The sequence below is a fragment of the Microplitis mediator genome, chromosome 5 (genome assembly GCF_029852145.1).
Source record: "Microplitis mediator isolate UGA2020A chromosome 5, iyMicMedi2.1, whole genome shotgun sequence".
Classification (NCBI taxonomy): Eukaryota; Metazoa; Arthropoda; class Insecta; order Hymenoptera; family Braconidae; genus Microplitis; species Microplitis mediator.
Genome location: NC_079973.1, coordinates 26292768 through 26307297, shown reverse-complemented (window position 1 = coordinate 26307297; position 14530 = coordinate 26292768). Strand labels below are relative to the sequence as shown.

The window sequence follows — 14530 nt, the reverse complement described above, 5'->3', positions numbered from 1 at the left end:
TCAACACACATGTGTATGTGACCGGGCACATTTTTGTGTTCATTTAATAAAAATCTCAGTCACCTTTCTCTGCTGCACTTTTCACTGCACCAGCTGTTACTGAAAAAAGTTATCGGTGATTAAAAAATCGTTTTCTAATTTAAAAAATTATTGCATCAGTTTACTGAAACATCGCAGGTAAAATTCCACTTTAACCAAAAATTTTAATGAAAATATGTTTGCAAACCCAGCAAGAGGAGTTGATATAATTTTTTTGCTCTAGGTTATCAAAATGGGCGAATCAATGACTGCGAAGCAAATCCGTCAAGCTTACATTGACTTCTTCAAGGAAAAAGGCCACCAGTATGTCCATTCTAGCTCCACAATCCCCCACGATGATCCAACTCTGCTGTTTGCCAACGCTGGGATGAACCAGGTACAGTTCAATTAAAATTTATCAAGTTTATTTATCTATTCTGGGTTAACATGAATTTTTTTTTAAGTTCAAACCCATTTTCCTGGGCACTGTGGACCCCAACAGCGACATGGCTAAATGGGTGCGAGTCGTAAACTCCCAGAAGTGCATCAGAGCTGGTGGGAAACACAACGACCTCGACGACGTGGGTAAAGACGTCTACCATCACACGTTTTTCGAGATGATGGGCAACTGGTCATTCGGAGACTACTTCAAGAAGGAAATATGCACGTGGGCTTGGGAGTTTCTGACCCAAGTGATGAAGTTGCCAGCAGATCGGCTGTACGTTACTTACTTTGGTGGAGACGAGAAGGCCAATCTCGCTGCCGATGAAGAGTGCAAGCAGCTGTGGTTATCTGTTGGAGTCCCACCCTCGCACATCTTGCCGGGAAGCATGAAAGACAACTTTTGGGAGATGGGAGAGACTGGACCCTGTGGTCCATGCAGCGAATTGCACTTTGATCGGATCGGCGGCAGAGAAGCTGCTCACCTGGTCAACATGGATGACCCAGATGTTCTAGAAATATGGAATCTTGTATTCATCCAATACAACCGTGAGTCTGATGGCAGTCTACGTAATTTACCGAAAAAACACATTGATTGCGGTCTGGGTTTAGAACGATTGGTATCTGTTATTCAGAACAAACGTGCCAATTATGATACAGATCTATTTGTGCCGCTGTTTGATGCTATTCAAAGTGGGACAGGAGCAAGACCTTACACGGGAAAAGTAGGTGATGAAGATAAAGATGGCATAGATATGGCTTACCGTGTGTTGGCTGATCACGCACGTACCATTACTGTTGCCTTAGCTGACGGTGGAATGCCAGATAATACCGGAAGAGGATATGTATTGAGAAGAATTTTACGTCGCGCTGTTCGTTATGCGACTGAAAAACTAAACGCCAAGCCTGGATTCTTTGGCTCTCTAGTTAATGTTGTTGTCAATCTTCTCGGTGATACTTTCCCAGAATTGAAAAAAGATTCCCAGTCTATTATTGACATCATCAATGAAGAAGAAACTCAGTTTTTGAAGACGCTGTCTCGTGGACGTAATCTACTTGATCGTACTATTGCTAAATTGGAAAACGCTAAAGTGGTACCTGGAGATGTTGCCTGGCGTCTTTATGACACTTACGGATTTCCTGTTGATCTCACGCAGTTGATGACCGAAGAAAAAGGCATGTGCGTAGATATGGCTGGCTATGAAGAAGCTAAAAAAGCAGCCCAGCTTGCGTCACAGAGCAAAGCTGGTGGTGTCGATGATCAGATAAATCTTGACGTTCATGCGATCACAGAATTGCAAAAAATGAATATCCCCCCAACTGATGATTCGTACAAATACAATTACAGTTCTACAGATGAAATAGATGCGGAATATAAATTTGAACCGTGTGTGGGAACAGTGATCGCTATGAGACGCGCTAAAAAATTTGTGGACGAAGCATTACCTGGAGAAGAAGTTGGAATTTTATTGGACAAAACTTGTTTCTATGCTGAACAAGGTGGTCAAATTTACGACGAAGGATTTTTGGTAAAAGAATCTGGTAATGATGATGACAGTGCCGAGGTTCGTGTTACAAACGTTCAAGTCCGAGGTGGATACGTTCTTCACATCGGTACAGTTGGTACTGGAGTTCTGAAGAAAGGTGATAAATTAAATCTAAAAATCGACACCGCTCGAAGACGTCTCATAATGAGTAATCATTCAGCAACTCATGCACTAAACTTTGCATTGAGAAAAGTCCTTGGCACTGAGGCAGATCAAAAGGGATCACTTGTCGCTCCCGATCGTCTGAGATTTGATTTCACAAATAAAGGCGCTATGTCAACCAACGATATCAAACAAGTTGAAGAATTTACTATGGAGTTGGTAGAAGACAATAGAAAAATTTTTGCCAGAGAAAGTAAACTGGGATTGGCTAAGACCATACAAGGATTGCGAGCAATGTTTGAGGAGACTTATCCTGATCCCGTGAGAATAGTCAGTATGGGGGTGCCAATTGATGAGCTTGAAAAAAATCCTCTTGGTCCGAGTGCGATGGTTACAAGTGTAGAGTTTTGCGGGGGTACGCATCTGCACTACACTGGTCATATTAAAAACTTTGTTATTGCTTCTGAAGAAGCCATTGCCAAAGGAATCCGTAGGATTGTCGGACTTACTGGTCCAGAAGCTGCTAAAGCTCTCAACAAAGCCGAAATCTTGCAAAATCGGCTCAATACTATCGAGAAAAATATGGCCGATGATAAAGAATTCAAGTACACTAAAGAACACACGAAGAATATCCTAGAGTTGCTGAATGATGTGTCGCAAGCAACGATAGCGGCTTGGAAAAAGGACACTCTGAGAAACACGCTGAATGGGATGAAGAAAACGCTTGATGACAGAGAGCGCCAAGCTAAAGCAGCGGTGGCTACAAGTGTTTTGGAGAAGGCAACGTTGATTATTGAAGACAAAATAGGCACTCCAGTGTTGGTTGAAGAATTCCAGGCTTACAATAATACCAAAGCACTTGACGCTGCTTTGAAAAAGGTGAGGACACTGTCACCTGGTACCAGTGCGCTATTTTTCACAATTGACGAAGACACCAAGAAGATTTTCGCCCTCGCTTCGGTCCCCAAAGACGCTGTCCAAAAAGGTCTGACTGCCAACGAATGGATACAGGCTATTGTTCCACTGATGGGAGGAAAAGGCGGCGGCAAGGCTGAAGCTGCTCAAGCTTCTGGTCCCAACTTCTCATGTCTGAAAGAAGCCATCAAGCTCGCAAAGGAGTTTGCTTCTTCAAAGCTTGGTAACTAATAATACTCTAGAAATTATAAAATTTTTCTATACTCTAGAAAAAAATTAGACTGCGAATTAAAATTTTCACAAGCTTATGGTTAAAAAAAAAAAATTAAAAAATTTGTTAATTTTTTTTACAATATATTTATAATAAAAAATACAAATCACTCTTCTTTTTCAACAGCCGCTTTTAAATTTCTCGCTTCTACTTCCCTATCATAAAGTACACGAATTTCTTTTAAAAGTGTCGAAATATTAGTGCCTAATTTTGCTGAAATAGGAATTATCGGTAAGTCCAATTTTTCTTTTAGTTTTTTTAATTTATCTTCCGTTCCCGGTACATCTATTTTATTTGCGATTACTAGTATAGGTCTCTGACACAATGTTTTGCTAAAGTGATCAATTTCACTTTTGAGAACATTAAATTGCTCCCAGGGTTCATCCGCAGTCATGTCTAGTATGAACAAGAGAGCTGCACATCTCTCAGCATGCTTTAGAAACATTATACCCAATCCCCGGTTCTTATGAGAGTCTTCAATAAGACCGGGTAAATCCGCCACAGCTATCTGCTCATAATCATCATAGAGAACCATTCCCAAGTGAGGCCGCAAAGTTGTGAATGGATATGGTGCCACTTTGGGCCTTGCTCTTGATATCGCTCGAAGCAGAGTACTTTTTCCGGCATTCGGAAGCCCAATCTTTAATTGAATATTATTATCATCATTACTTGACTCAATTAAAATTACTAATTACCAAAAAGGATCATTACCAGTCCAACATTCGCCATACTCCTGAGCTCCAATAAATACTGTTTCTCTTCTCCTTTGGCACCAACCTCAGCAATCTGTGGCGCTTGATTAACATCAGAAGTAAAAAAAGCATTCCCATGGCCACCAGCACCACCTCGAGCCGCGATAAACATCATCCCCTCTTCGTCCAAGTCCGCTAGAATATCTCCGTCTGGATTTCGTACAATTGTTCCTAAAGGAACCTTAATTATTGTGTGCCGCGCATTCTTCCCACCGCAATCTTTAGGAAATCCCTTTTCCCCACTTTCAGCTCGGACTTGACTCGTCGCTTGCCTCAAATCCGTTACATCTTTCGTAGCCTAAACAAAGTTCTACATTTAACTAAAAAAAAAGTCTATTGCAAATAATAATCACAGTAGACTCTAGCGTACTTGGAAAATAACGTGACCTCCATGACCGCCGTCTCCTCCGTCAGGTCCAGCAAATTCGTTAGCCCATACTTGGAGGAAAGATATGCATCCGTCGCCACCAGAGCCTCCTACGACTTTCAGCTAACGGGATAATTTATCAAATTATATTCAATTTATTATAAATATAATAATTGGATTTATTTTAAACAAATTACCGCTTTAATATCGACAAAGTAATTGTTGTTTTCTGATTCGGATTTTCTTTTCCTGCTTCTCAGAGGAACAGCTGCTGGTTCTTCAGCGTTAGCAAATAAACAAGCTGAACAATGAACCGCGCGGCGTAAATTGTTTCTGGTTACAATCTCATGTTTATATATAACATTACTAACAGCAGGATGTTTACGGATCGTATTTCTTAGAGTTAAAATTCCAAGACGACGAAGCGACTGCATCTGAAACAAACCACATACAGAAATTTTTAAAAATAATAACAATAAACAACAAACGTATGCAGTCATTGAATTTAAAATTTATTGTCATCTAGAGAATTTTACATTGAGATTATCTTCTAATAATTTAGTTATAATATTTTCATGAATTTCGATAACTCTTTTTCGATAGAGCGGTATATCATCGGACTGATAAGTTATTCTATAAGTTCTTGATATATTTTCTGTACCAGGAAATTTATAGTACCGGATAAATTCAACATTTTTGATAATACGACCAGCGTTATTATATAAAACGGTATAGAAAAAAAGCTCATCGAAGTTCAGCGTAACGATGAACGTCAAGTCGAAAACAAAATCAGGAGGGCCGATAATTTCTTGACGACTGGAAGCGATATCGGCCCATCGTGGGTCAGGTAAATAAAGACTCGGGGAATCGATTGTTTGAACAGGTCGCAGGTGCTCTAGGGAAGGAGGATCTGCTTGTTGGAACACGTGAGTAAGAGCAGAGTCCATGAAAAACCACTTGTCCTGCCCTCGGTATCCAGTGCTCGAGTAATTTTTAAAATTACTCGTGATAAATGGCTCGACAGCTGTCAAAATAAAGTTACCGTGGGCTGCCATTTCTTTTATTTTCCAAGAATCGCTCCACAGTCGCTGGGGTTTGTCGAAATTCGTTCCACCCTGGCCATTACACAGAGTCACTAAAATCTGTCCGCTGGATTCTAATATTTTTCCAGCTGATCGGAAAAATTTGCTAAGCAAATCGCGATTCAAATCTAATCGCATTTTACTCAGAACATGAGGAAAATTAAATATTATTTTGTTAAATTTTTTACTTTTTATAACAGGATCTTCTTCAAGATTTGTTGCGTCTACTCCTAATAAAACACAAACTCCTAAAATAGAAAAACACGATTTTGCTATCAAGATATCGAGACATCTAGAGATTTATTTAATTTTATGTATATACTAATTTAATTCGTGGTACGAACCATTTTTTTTTAAATATTCAATGTTTTTTTTAGCAGAATCACTTATGGGATCACTTTCGTAGCATGTTGCGATAAGTGAAATTGTTAGGTTATGTTGAAACAATACAACAGAAAATGAAAAATTACCTTCTCCCAACAATAATACATTATCATTGTCATTAAAAATTGATAATCTCATTTTTAGTCCTAAAATATTTTCAAATTTTGAATAAAATGTCATCGTTCGAAAAAAAAAACTCCAACTTTTAAATTCAAGTAAAAAAAAATAATTTAAACAAAACAATTTTAAAAAATTAACTTCTAAACTTCAAATACAAACCTTCAACTTTCAAATTAATTATTTAAACCATAAATATGTAAAAAAAAAACTATTTTTTCATGTTTGTTGACAATTCATATACAAAAATTGTAAAAGCATGGAAATTGTTGTCCGTAAAGTGGCGCCATCATTTTTAAAAAATTCTTGCCGTGACTTTAGACATTTTTTTAAATTCAAATTAATTTTCCCACTTTTTTCGTCTAATTTATTAATCTCTAAAAAAAACGTCACTTAATAATTTAAAAAATCATTTTTTACTGGCCATCAAAATTTTTCTCATAGGAAATTTATTTAAAAAATCTGTAAAAAAAAATGAATTCCTCAATGACAGCTGGAGTTAAACGACAGCAATTGACATTTAGAATTATTGCTGCTGTTGGATGGAGAAACGAGATATGTATGACAAGGATTGATAATCACAAGAAAGTAAATATGAAACAGGTGGGTGTGAGTTTTTTTTCCATAAAATTCTCTACACCAGGACAAATAATTTATTAAATCGATGTGGTGGCCTTCAGGTAAAACTCAATTACGGGTGCATTTTATATTTCATGTTATTGGTTTTTGTTTGTCAGCTGCAGTAAAACATGTGGGGCGAAATATATCGGAGCACATATTATTAATAAATAATAACTCTAGTTTCTTCGACAACATGCGATACGTCAACGGATATAACGACGCCTGGTCTATCAAGAACTTGAAACCCGGACACTTATTTACTGTCTAGACTATCATAAATAATTACATCGACTGTCGTTGGCATTGTCTACAAAACATTCATCTCTCGCACATCGTTTTATAAAAGTGTCGAGCATCAGCTCAACATCTTGACACAAATATATCGACAAATGACCTTCGTGTTAAATTCATCTTTCTTTGACTACCACAGACCGTACAAGGTTCTCTTCCGCGATATCATCATTGAAATACCAAATAATTTTCACTTTTCAATTTATTTCAAAAATAATTACCTCGTAATCTATAAAATCAATCATCTCAATTTTAATTAATTAATTAGTTTCATTTTTTATAATTTAAATTTGAATAACCGGAAGTTTTAATTATTTTTCAGTTTGATTACAATGATATGAGTAATATTGAAGTAATGCCAGACTTATAGCATATATATGTACATATATACAGAAAAATGACGGAGTATCTGCGTGCGTAATGATTATATGCACATGTCGTGTTAGATAAAACCGCATATGTATATATATTGTACACAATCAAGGAATGAATGAAACTACTTTTAGAATGTTCGCTATATGCTCAGCAACATCCTAGCGCATAAATATGCATCAATTTGTGGTAAATAATTACATTTATGTCTCGCAAATCATTTAAACTTGATACTCATCAAACCTTACAGGTATTTTACTGTATCTAGTCAATTAATTTTTATTGAAATACAATAAAAAAACAGTGGGTAAATATTTACACGACAAGTTTACTCAATAATTAACGTATAATTTAATAAACAATCGGTCGGCTGGGGAATAGCAAATGAAGTAGAATTTGAAGTAAAATTAAAACTCGTGACTGCCGATCGATATCTTTAATTCTAGCGTGACAATCGATCCACTCATATCATGTTAGTTATACATAATTCCTACGCGTTTTCCACTTGTGTATATAACTTTATAAATAATTGGCTTACTTCCACTATTTTTTTTACGCAACTAAATTTATGTTAAATATATACATATATATGTAGACGTACATGCTTTTTTATGTTGCAGGTACATAAAACTTGATGTTTTGCTGTAAGAGATATAAAATAGTGGATTGAATGTTTTGTGTGGATGCACACGCAATCTACAGGAACTGAAGAAAACGTCTAGGGACCGATTTAATTTACGGTAGCATCGTAAAGACATCGGTGTTGTCTCTAGTATGTGAAGTACAGTAATAAAATATTGACTGTTTTCTTGCTCAATCGACCGGTACTTACATCTGAGTAGAGGCTCTATAGGCTTAAGAAAGTAACCGCTGGGGTTTGATGTGAAAGGGGAGAATCAATCATTTTCACAAGGATCCAATGATTGAACACGTACCAGAACGATTTATCATTAATGCGTTCGAGGGCTAAATTTAAAAGACATTTTTACTGCAGGAACTTTTTTTATCCCACGGTACTTTGAATGTGATATTTATTGCGTTACAAAGTGGGAATAAGAAAAAGCGGGAGTGGAGATGAAGCAAAAAGTAATCGAGTTAAGAAAAGATTTAGTCGTTTAAAATTAATTAAACAAGTGTCCGCGTGTCATTATTATTATTGACTTTGAGCGATTTACAAGGACGGTAATAAAGGCTTATATTTTATTTAAGGCCGACGAAATAAAATTTTCAACCACGTGTTCATCGGACGATAATCATACGTTATTTAAATCGGATCGATTGTTAAAGTTCATATTAAACTGTAAACCGCGTGTAAAATCGATAGCAAACTTCTTCCTTCCGTTTTTTTTTTACGTTGTTATCAAAGGTCTTCGCGATGACCTCATCATAAGCTTGGGGATGGTGTTGATTAGCTCGTTTATTTTTAATTTCTTTATAAATTGAATTATTTTTTACGTCGACAGATACTCGGGCAGAGGTAACCAGATGAAACTGACATGTCCAGTTGATTTGAGTTCAATGATCTCCACAATACGATAAAGAGACTCCACAAGTGTCTAATTTAAGTTGATTCACATTAACAGCTTAAAAACGGCTATTGCTTTCGGAGCGGAAACCTTTGAGGATTTAAACGCTATTATCTGTAATAATAAATTACCTAGAGTTTCAGTATATTTAATATGTCAAAGTACAAGAAGCTCTTTGCTAATTCCTCGGATTGTTTAAGTGAAAAATAACAAATAATTTAATTGGAGGATAGGACACGGAGAAAAAAGGAGCGGATAAATTATACAATCAAATATAAAAATAATATTGCGCCATAAGACGGCGCTGCGAGCGTCGCGACGCAGGGCGTCGTCGGCAGACGGCGTCGATCTTGCATGCCCTTAAAAACTCGTGGACGGGACGTCGGTGAGCGAGTAAAGGCGCCGGGCCGTTATGTGCCGTGACAATTACCAGAGTACTCACACAGTTCAGTGAGAGAAAAAAGATCAAACACCAGTCAAGTGGGAGTAATATACATAATAACATACGTAACATATATATCTATATATATATATACAGATAGAGTGATAGAGTTTAACGAAAGAGAAGAATATCAAAAGCTAAATCAGGTGAACCAAAGAAAGTGATAAATTATAAAAGGCTGCACTTACTTGTGTGTTAAATAAAAATACATCGAGTCGAAAATATTTTTAAAAACTCGCTGCAGATGAGACCAAGTCACGTTACCTAAGAAGTACAAATTAAAATTTTTTTTAAATTCACCCAAACCAAGGTCAGTTACAGAATAATATTTCAATTATAATTATTATATTTATTTTTATCTTTATCTATAATCCTGTAGGCTGGTCATAAATCATCAGTCACAATCGGAGTGCTCTGTGTGATGAATTGAACTCACAATTATTAATATAATATAATTTAATATAATATATAATTTGAAGATGAAGCTTTTAATTCACTGGTACATGACACTCATTCATCGCATGATTTTTTTCTTCAATCTCTTCTTATTTGTCGTGCCTTTGAACAGTTAATTGGCTGCGAATGCGCACAAAACCTCGTCAACTGCAAGCACATACCCCAAGTTTAAGTGTGTGTACATCCACGGCGTGTATCATCACTCTAATCATACACATAAACACATTCCTCATTTGAATCATCAACACTCGGGTCTGTTGTACTGTTACTCTACTTTATTGCTGAGTGCGAGTGAGTCCGTTGATGTTGATATATTTTTTTTATTGTTCATTATTTCCTTTACTCTTGTCGTGGCAACAACAGACCAACTGACACCATCCAGTTTAATTATCTGATCTGGTTCAAAAACTTACAAGTACTTACACTTGACATTTAAAATATTTAGTTTATTAAATTGAATATTGAAGAAATAAATCATCAAGTACTTGATATTAATCATAAATTTATAATAAATTAAATATCGAGTGCACGTTATCGGAAGTCATTAAGATAAAAATAATTTATTTGTTTGTTTCAGATAATAAAATATGTGGTGACAGCGGATATTATTTTTTAAAGCAACTAATAGCAGATGATGCTGGCTCTAATTGTGCTGATGAGTAACAGAAAAAAAATAATTATACATTAAACGTTCGTGACATCGACCTTCGAATAAATAATAGACACTAAGGGGTCGACGTTTCATTTAACATTTACCTGATGCATTACCGAGAGGTTCATTCACCGGTCACTGTACCTTTCAAACGGCTCAACAAAACCGTCAGTGTCCTTACAACGAGGCATGTAATAAATATTATAAATAATTATTACTACCACTATTTATATGACAACAGTGAGATTGAATCTTGTTATCAGTCTTTGGGCTTACACTAGTAACGGAGTGATAAGGCGCCGCAGTGTGTACTTTTAGAAAATTTCAATTAATTGAAGACCACTATGATTTCATCAGCGTAGTTATCAGTTTATTTATATACAGATATATATTATATTTATACGTGTACAATTTCAACATCGAAAATGACGACAATGAATACGGGTGTGCAGCATTTGGAGAAAGCGGCCACGACTGCTTGTACCATGGCGACAAATTTTTTGGCGCCAGTTAAAACGGAGCAACAAATTTACGAAAATTCAATGCTCGAGGATGATCCGAATGCTAACTCTGTTGTTAGAACAACAAAAACGTTACCTGAACACAGCACTGTCCCCAGATGGGGGCCCAATCACAAAGGTGCCCGGGAACTTGCCAATCTATATAGTACAGGTCAGTGATTATTTTAATTAAGGGCATTCTCAGACAGTGCCCGCCCGACTCTTTTAAAAAAATTTAATGACGAACTGAAGACACTATCAAAATTTTATTAATTAATTTCAAAAAAATTAAAGCGGTAATTGAAAACAGGACAATGTAGTTACTGATAATTGTCACCAACATATAGATTTTTTAAAAAATTACTCAGTTATCAGTTAGGAGTCAAACGAAATTTCTTTGGGGGAGTAAAAATATTTTGCGTCAAGAAATTTTTTTTCTGTGCAATTGATATCAACTGTGTAATTTTTTTTTAAATCTTTGTAACTGCGTTATCTTTTGTTCAATTAAAGCTTTAACTTTTTTTTAATTAATTAATAAAATTTAAAGACGCTTATGACACTTGAAAATATCTAATATTTTTGAAAAGTGGGGGGGGGGGGTAATATCTGAGAATCCTTTATTAAATTTTAAATTTTAATTAAATTAATGGCACAGATAAAAGTAATACTTTTATTTCGTGACTTGAAGTTTTAATTAAACAACTAGTTTAATTTATTATTAGTTATGTAAACGTGCATGATTCGTAATAAACTTAAATTACACATATCTAACTGTCTAATTATAAATATAATATCACATCATATCATAAATTGAATTTATGTTTCAAGTTGAGTAAAAAAAATAATAACATCTAATATTTATTTATGTGTAGGAAAGAGAACGCAAGAATGCATCTGCGTCGGGATTTGTATAACATTGATGGCAGTGAATTCATTTTTTATTGTAATACGATTAAGACTGGAGAACTTGAGTTCGATAGTAATTGCTGCGTTATGTGGAATTGTAACTGCAGACTTTATCTCTGGATTAGTTCACTGGGCGGCAGACACCTGGGGATCAGTGGAGTTGCCTATCCTTGGAAAAGTAAGCCGTCTAAATAAATCGATAATATCAGAAGCTTATGTGTTATTTTATTTTCATTGTTTTCTGTTATTACTCAGAATTTCCTGAGGCCATTTCGCGAGCATCATATAGACCCGACAAGTATAACGAGACATGACTTCATCGAAACAAACGGCGATAATTTCATGGTCACTATACCGGCGCTGTGTAAACTCACGTGGGATTTTCTTACTCTGCCTGAGCCGGAAATTCAGCGGAGGTTTCTATGGAGCTGCTATTGGTGGCAGCTTGCGATATTTGTAGCAATGACTAATCAGGTAAAATTTTTATTGCAAAATATTATTAGCAAAAAATATAAATAGAGTGAAGTTGATTTTTTTTATGACTCTTAAATAACTTCCTGTAGATTCACAAGTGGTCTCATACATATTTCGGGTTACCCGGTTGGGTCGTGTGGCTCCAAGAACACCGAGTGATTCTCCCACGAAGACATCATCGGGTTCATCATGTTGCGCCTCACGAAACTTACTTTTGCATAACAACCGGCTGGTTGAATTGGCCGTTGGAGAAACTAAAGTTTTGGTACATCCTCGAGACAATTATTGAAGCCATAACTGGTTACAAACCACGTGCTGATGATTTTAAATGGGCGCAAAAGCGCTCTTGAAAGTTACCGATGTTTCTACAGTCAATTGTATGGTGTATAATTGTGTATACATGCGATAGAGTTGTTAATAGGAAGACAATTACACTATTGTTATCTGTAAAGACGCGTACGGGGCTGGACCCCGTGACATGACAATTAACATACTCCGATTTATAAGTGTTTTTTTTTTTCGCACAAGACAATTATCGTCAGCACATATTATTTTTATGTTACTACATGTGAAAAATATTGCACTCATATATTGTGAAAAATAGATATAATGATATATACATTTATAGAGTTGCAATTTTTAAAGTAAACGCAATGCCGAAATGTGCTTTTTAATATTTACACATTGATTATATTTTTTTAGTACATCGAAGGGTAATAATTAATTTGTAATTTAAAACTCTTATATATATATATATATATATATATATATATATATATATATATATATATATATATATATATACATATATATATATATATATACATATATGTATGTAAAATCATAATGATTTTGTCATTTATCTGGAGAGTATTTGTTTAAGAAAAAAAAATTTATTTATGTGAGCAAATCACGCTGAAAATATTAAATTAATATATAAATATAAATATAAATATAATATACAAAGGAAAAATTTCACAAAATAAAGCAAAATAGTCGCGGCCTTAGAGAAAATTTTTTTAGTGATACAGTACTGCAATATTTATACACAGAAATTATATTAAAATAATAATAACAATATTACTGATATAAAAAACGATTTTAAAACAGAGCACAAGACGTTAAAAAAGTTTCTATATACCAAAGTTATAACATATATTTTGTTTTGTATTACTATAAAAAAAAGAAAACTTAAGACAGGAAACGTCGCACAATATGCCCCCACTAAGCAAACTTTTGATAAAAAAAGAGATTTTAAATGAAAAATATTTCCCTGAACCTCAGCAAATTGTCACGCTTGCAATTATTTTATTCTTTGTACCATTAATTGCACAATTATTTGCTCTTCATTATAAAAAATTTATCTCTTATACAACACAAGTATTAAAAATGTCAAAAAAAATTTTATTAAATTGCTCAGACAGTGTCCCCACTTTTTAAAGAAATTTAATGACTTCCAAATGTCATAAGCGTATTCAAATTTTATCAATTAATTATAGGATAATTTCGCTGAGAAATGGATTTTAAAAAAATTACGTACAGTTGATATGAATTTTGAATTTGAAATTAATTAATAAAATTTGAATACAATTATGACAGTTGTCATTGCATATTTTTAAAAAGTGAGAGGCACTGTTCGATAATGCCTTTAATTCGCTGTGCATTAAATAAATAAGTACAAGTTTAAGGTTCAGGGGACCAATAATATATGTGCCTATTGAGCGACACATTAAAATATATATAACAAATAAACAATCGATGCAGCTTTTGTAATAAAATATACCGAAATAATTTACGTAAATTTGAAAGTCGCTTTTACAATAAAAAATAAAATATACAGATAAGACGAGAGATTAAATAACAAGTCAAATATATTTATATATAAATATAATTCACGCCGTCCTATAAATAATTTAAATATATACAATATACCTCAGTAATTTCAACACAATTATATATTATTTATTTGTTATAAAATAACGTACATATTTTTTCGGCGTGAAAAATATTATTATTATTATAAATTGCGCGTGTGATAATCTACGATAATTTATAATTACTATTACTATTATTATTATTACTATTATTACTATACTCTGTACTATTAAGTGATTGAAAGAGTTGATATTTTTATTATTATTACTTATTATTAATATTACGTTTCGATTCGGTGTAATTTATTCAAAACCGCGTCGTAACTTAAAAAAAAACCTATGCAAGTCAGTAATAATAATAAATATATAAATGTATGTATATTTATCGTGATTTTAAAAATGCGAATATTTTTTTTTATT

General features: G+C 34.3%; 3 protein-coding genes across 12 annotated transcripts; 2 read left to right on the top strand and 1 right to left on the bottom strand.

Moving 5' to 3' along the window:
• The first annotated feature begins 8 nt into the window (after positions 1-8).
• Positions 9-3398, top strand: LOC130668728 (alanine--tRNA ligase, cytoplasmic). Its single transcript, XM_057471140.1, has 3 exons — positions 9-177; positions 263-415; positions 483-3398. Exons 2-3 carry the CDS (start codon positions 272-274, stop codon positions 3252-3254), a joined length of 2916 nt encoding a protein of 971 aa, XP_057327123.1. The 5' UTR covers positions 9-177; positions 263-271; the 3' UTR covers positions 3255-3398.
• LOC130668729 (GTPase Obg) lies at positions 3357-9577 on the bottom strand. Of its 5 annotated transcripts, XM_057471146.1 has the most exons (7): positions 6159-6260; positions 5840-6025; positions 5684-5743; positions 4611-4847; positions 4417-4536; positions 4006-4344; positions 3357-3934 (listed from the first exon to the last, which is right to left on the bottom strand). In XM_057471146.1, exons 4-7 carry the CDS (start codon positions 4845-4847, stop codon positions 3401-3403), a joined length of 1230 nt encoding a protein of 409 aa, XP_057327129.1. In that variant the 5' UTR covers positions 5684-5743; positions 5840-6025; positions 6159-6260; the 3' UTR covers positions 3357-3400. The 5 variants fall into 5 exon arrangements, with proteins under 5 accessions (XP_057327129.1, XP_057327125.1, XP_057327124.1 ...); XM_057471142.1 differs by lacking the exon at positions 5684-5743; XM_057471141.1 differs by lacking the exon at positions 5684-5743 and having other exon boundaries at positions 5966-6025; positions 6159-6174.
• Positions 9418-12972, top strand: LOC130668730 (plasmanylethanolamine desaturase). 6 transcript variants are annotated; one of them, XM_057471152.1, is made up of 7 exons: positions 9418-9558; positions 9628-9747; positions 10282-10660; positions 10741-11028; positions 11729-11940; positions 12018-12236; positions 12326-12972. In XM_057471152.1, the coding sequence occupies exons 3-7, from the start codon at positions 10588-10590 to the stop codon at positions 12584-12586; spliced, it is 1053 nt and encodes a 350-aa protein (XP_057327135.1). In that variant the 5' UTR covers positions 9418-9558; positions 9628-9747; positions 10282-10587; the 3' UTR covers positions 12587-12972. The 6 variants fall into 6 exon arrangements, with proteins under 6 accessions (XP_057327135.1, XP_057327131.1, XP_057327136.1 ...); XM_057471148.1 differs by lacking the exon at positions 9628-9747 and having other exon boundaries at positions 9421-9558; XM_057471151.1 differs by lacking the exons at positions 9418-9558; positions 9628-9747 and adding an exon at positions 9863-9995.
• The last annotated feature ends 1558 nt before the right edge of the window (positions 12973-14530 follow it).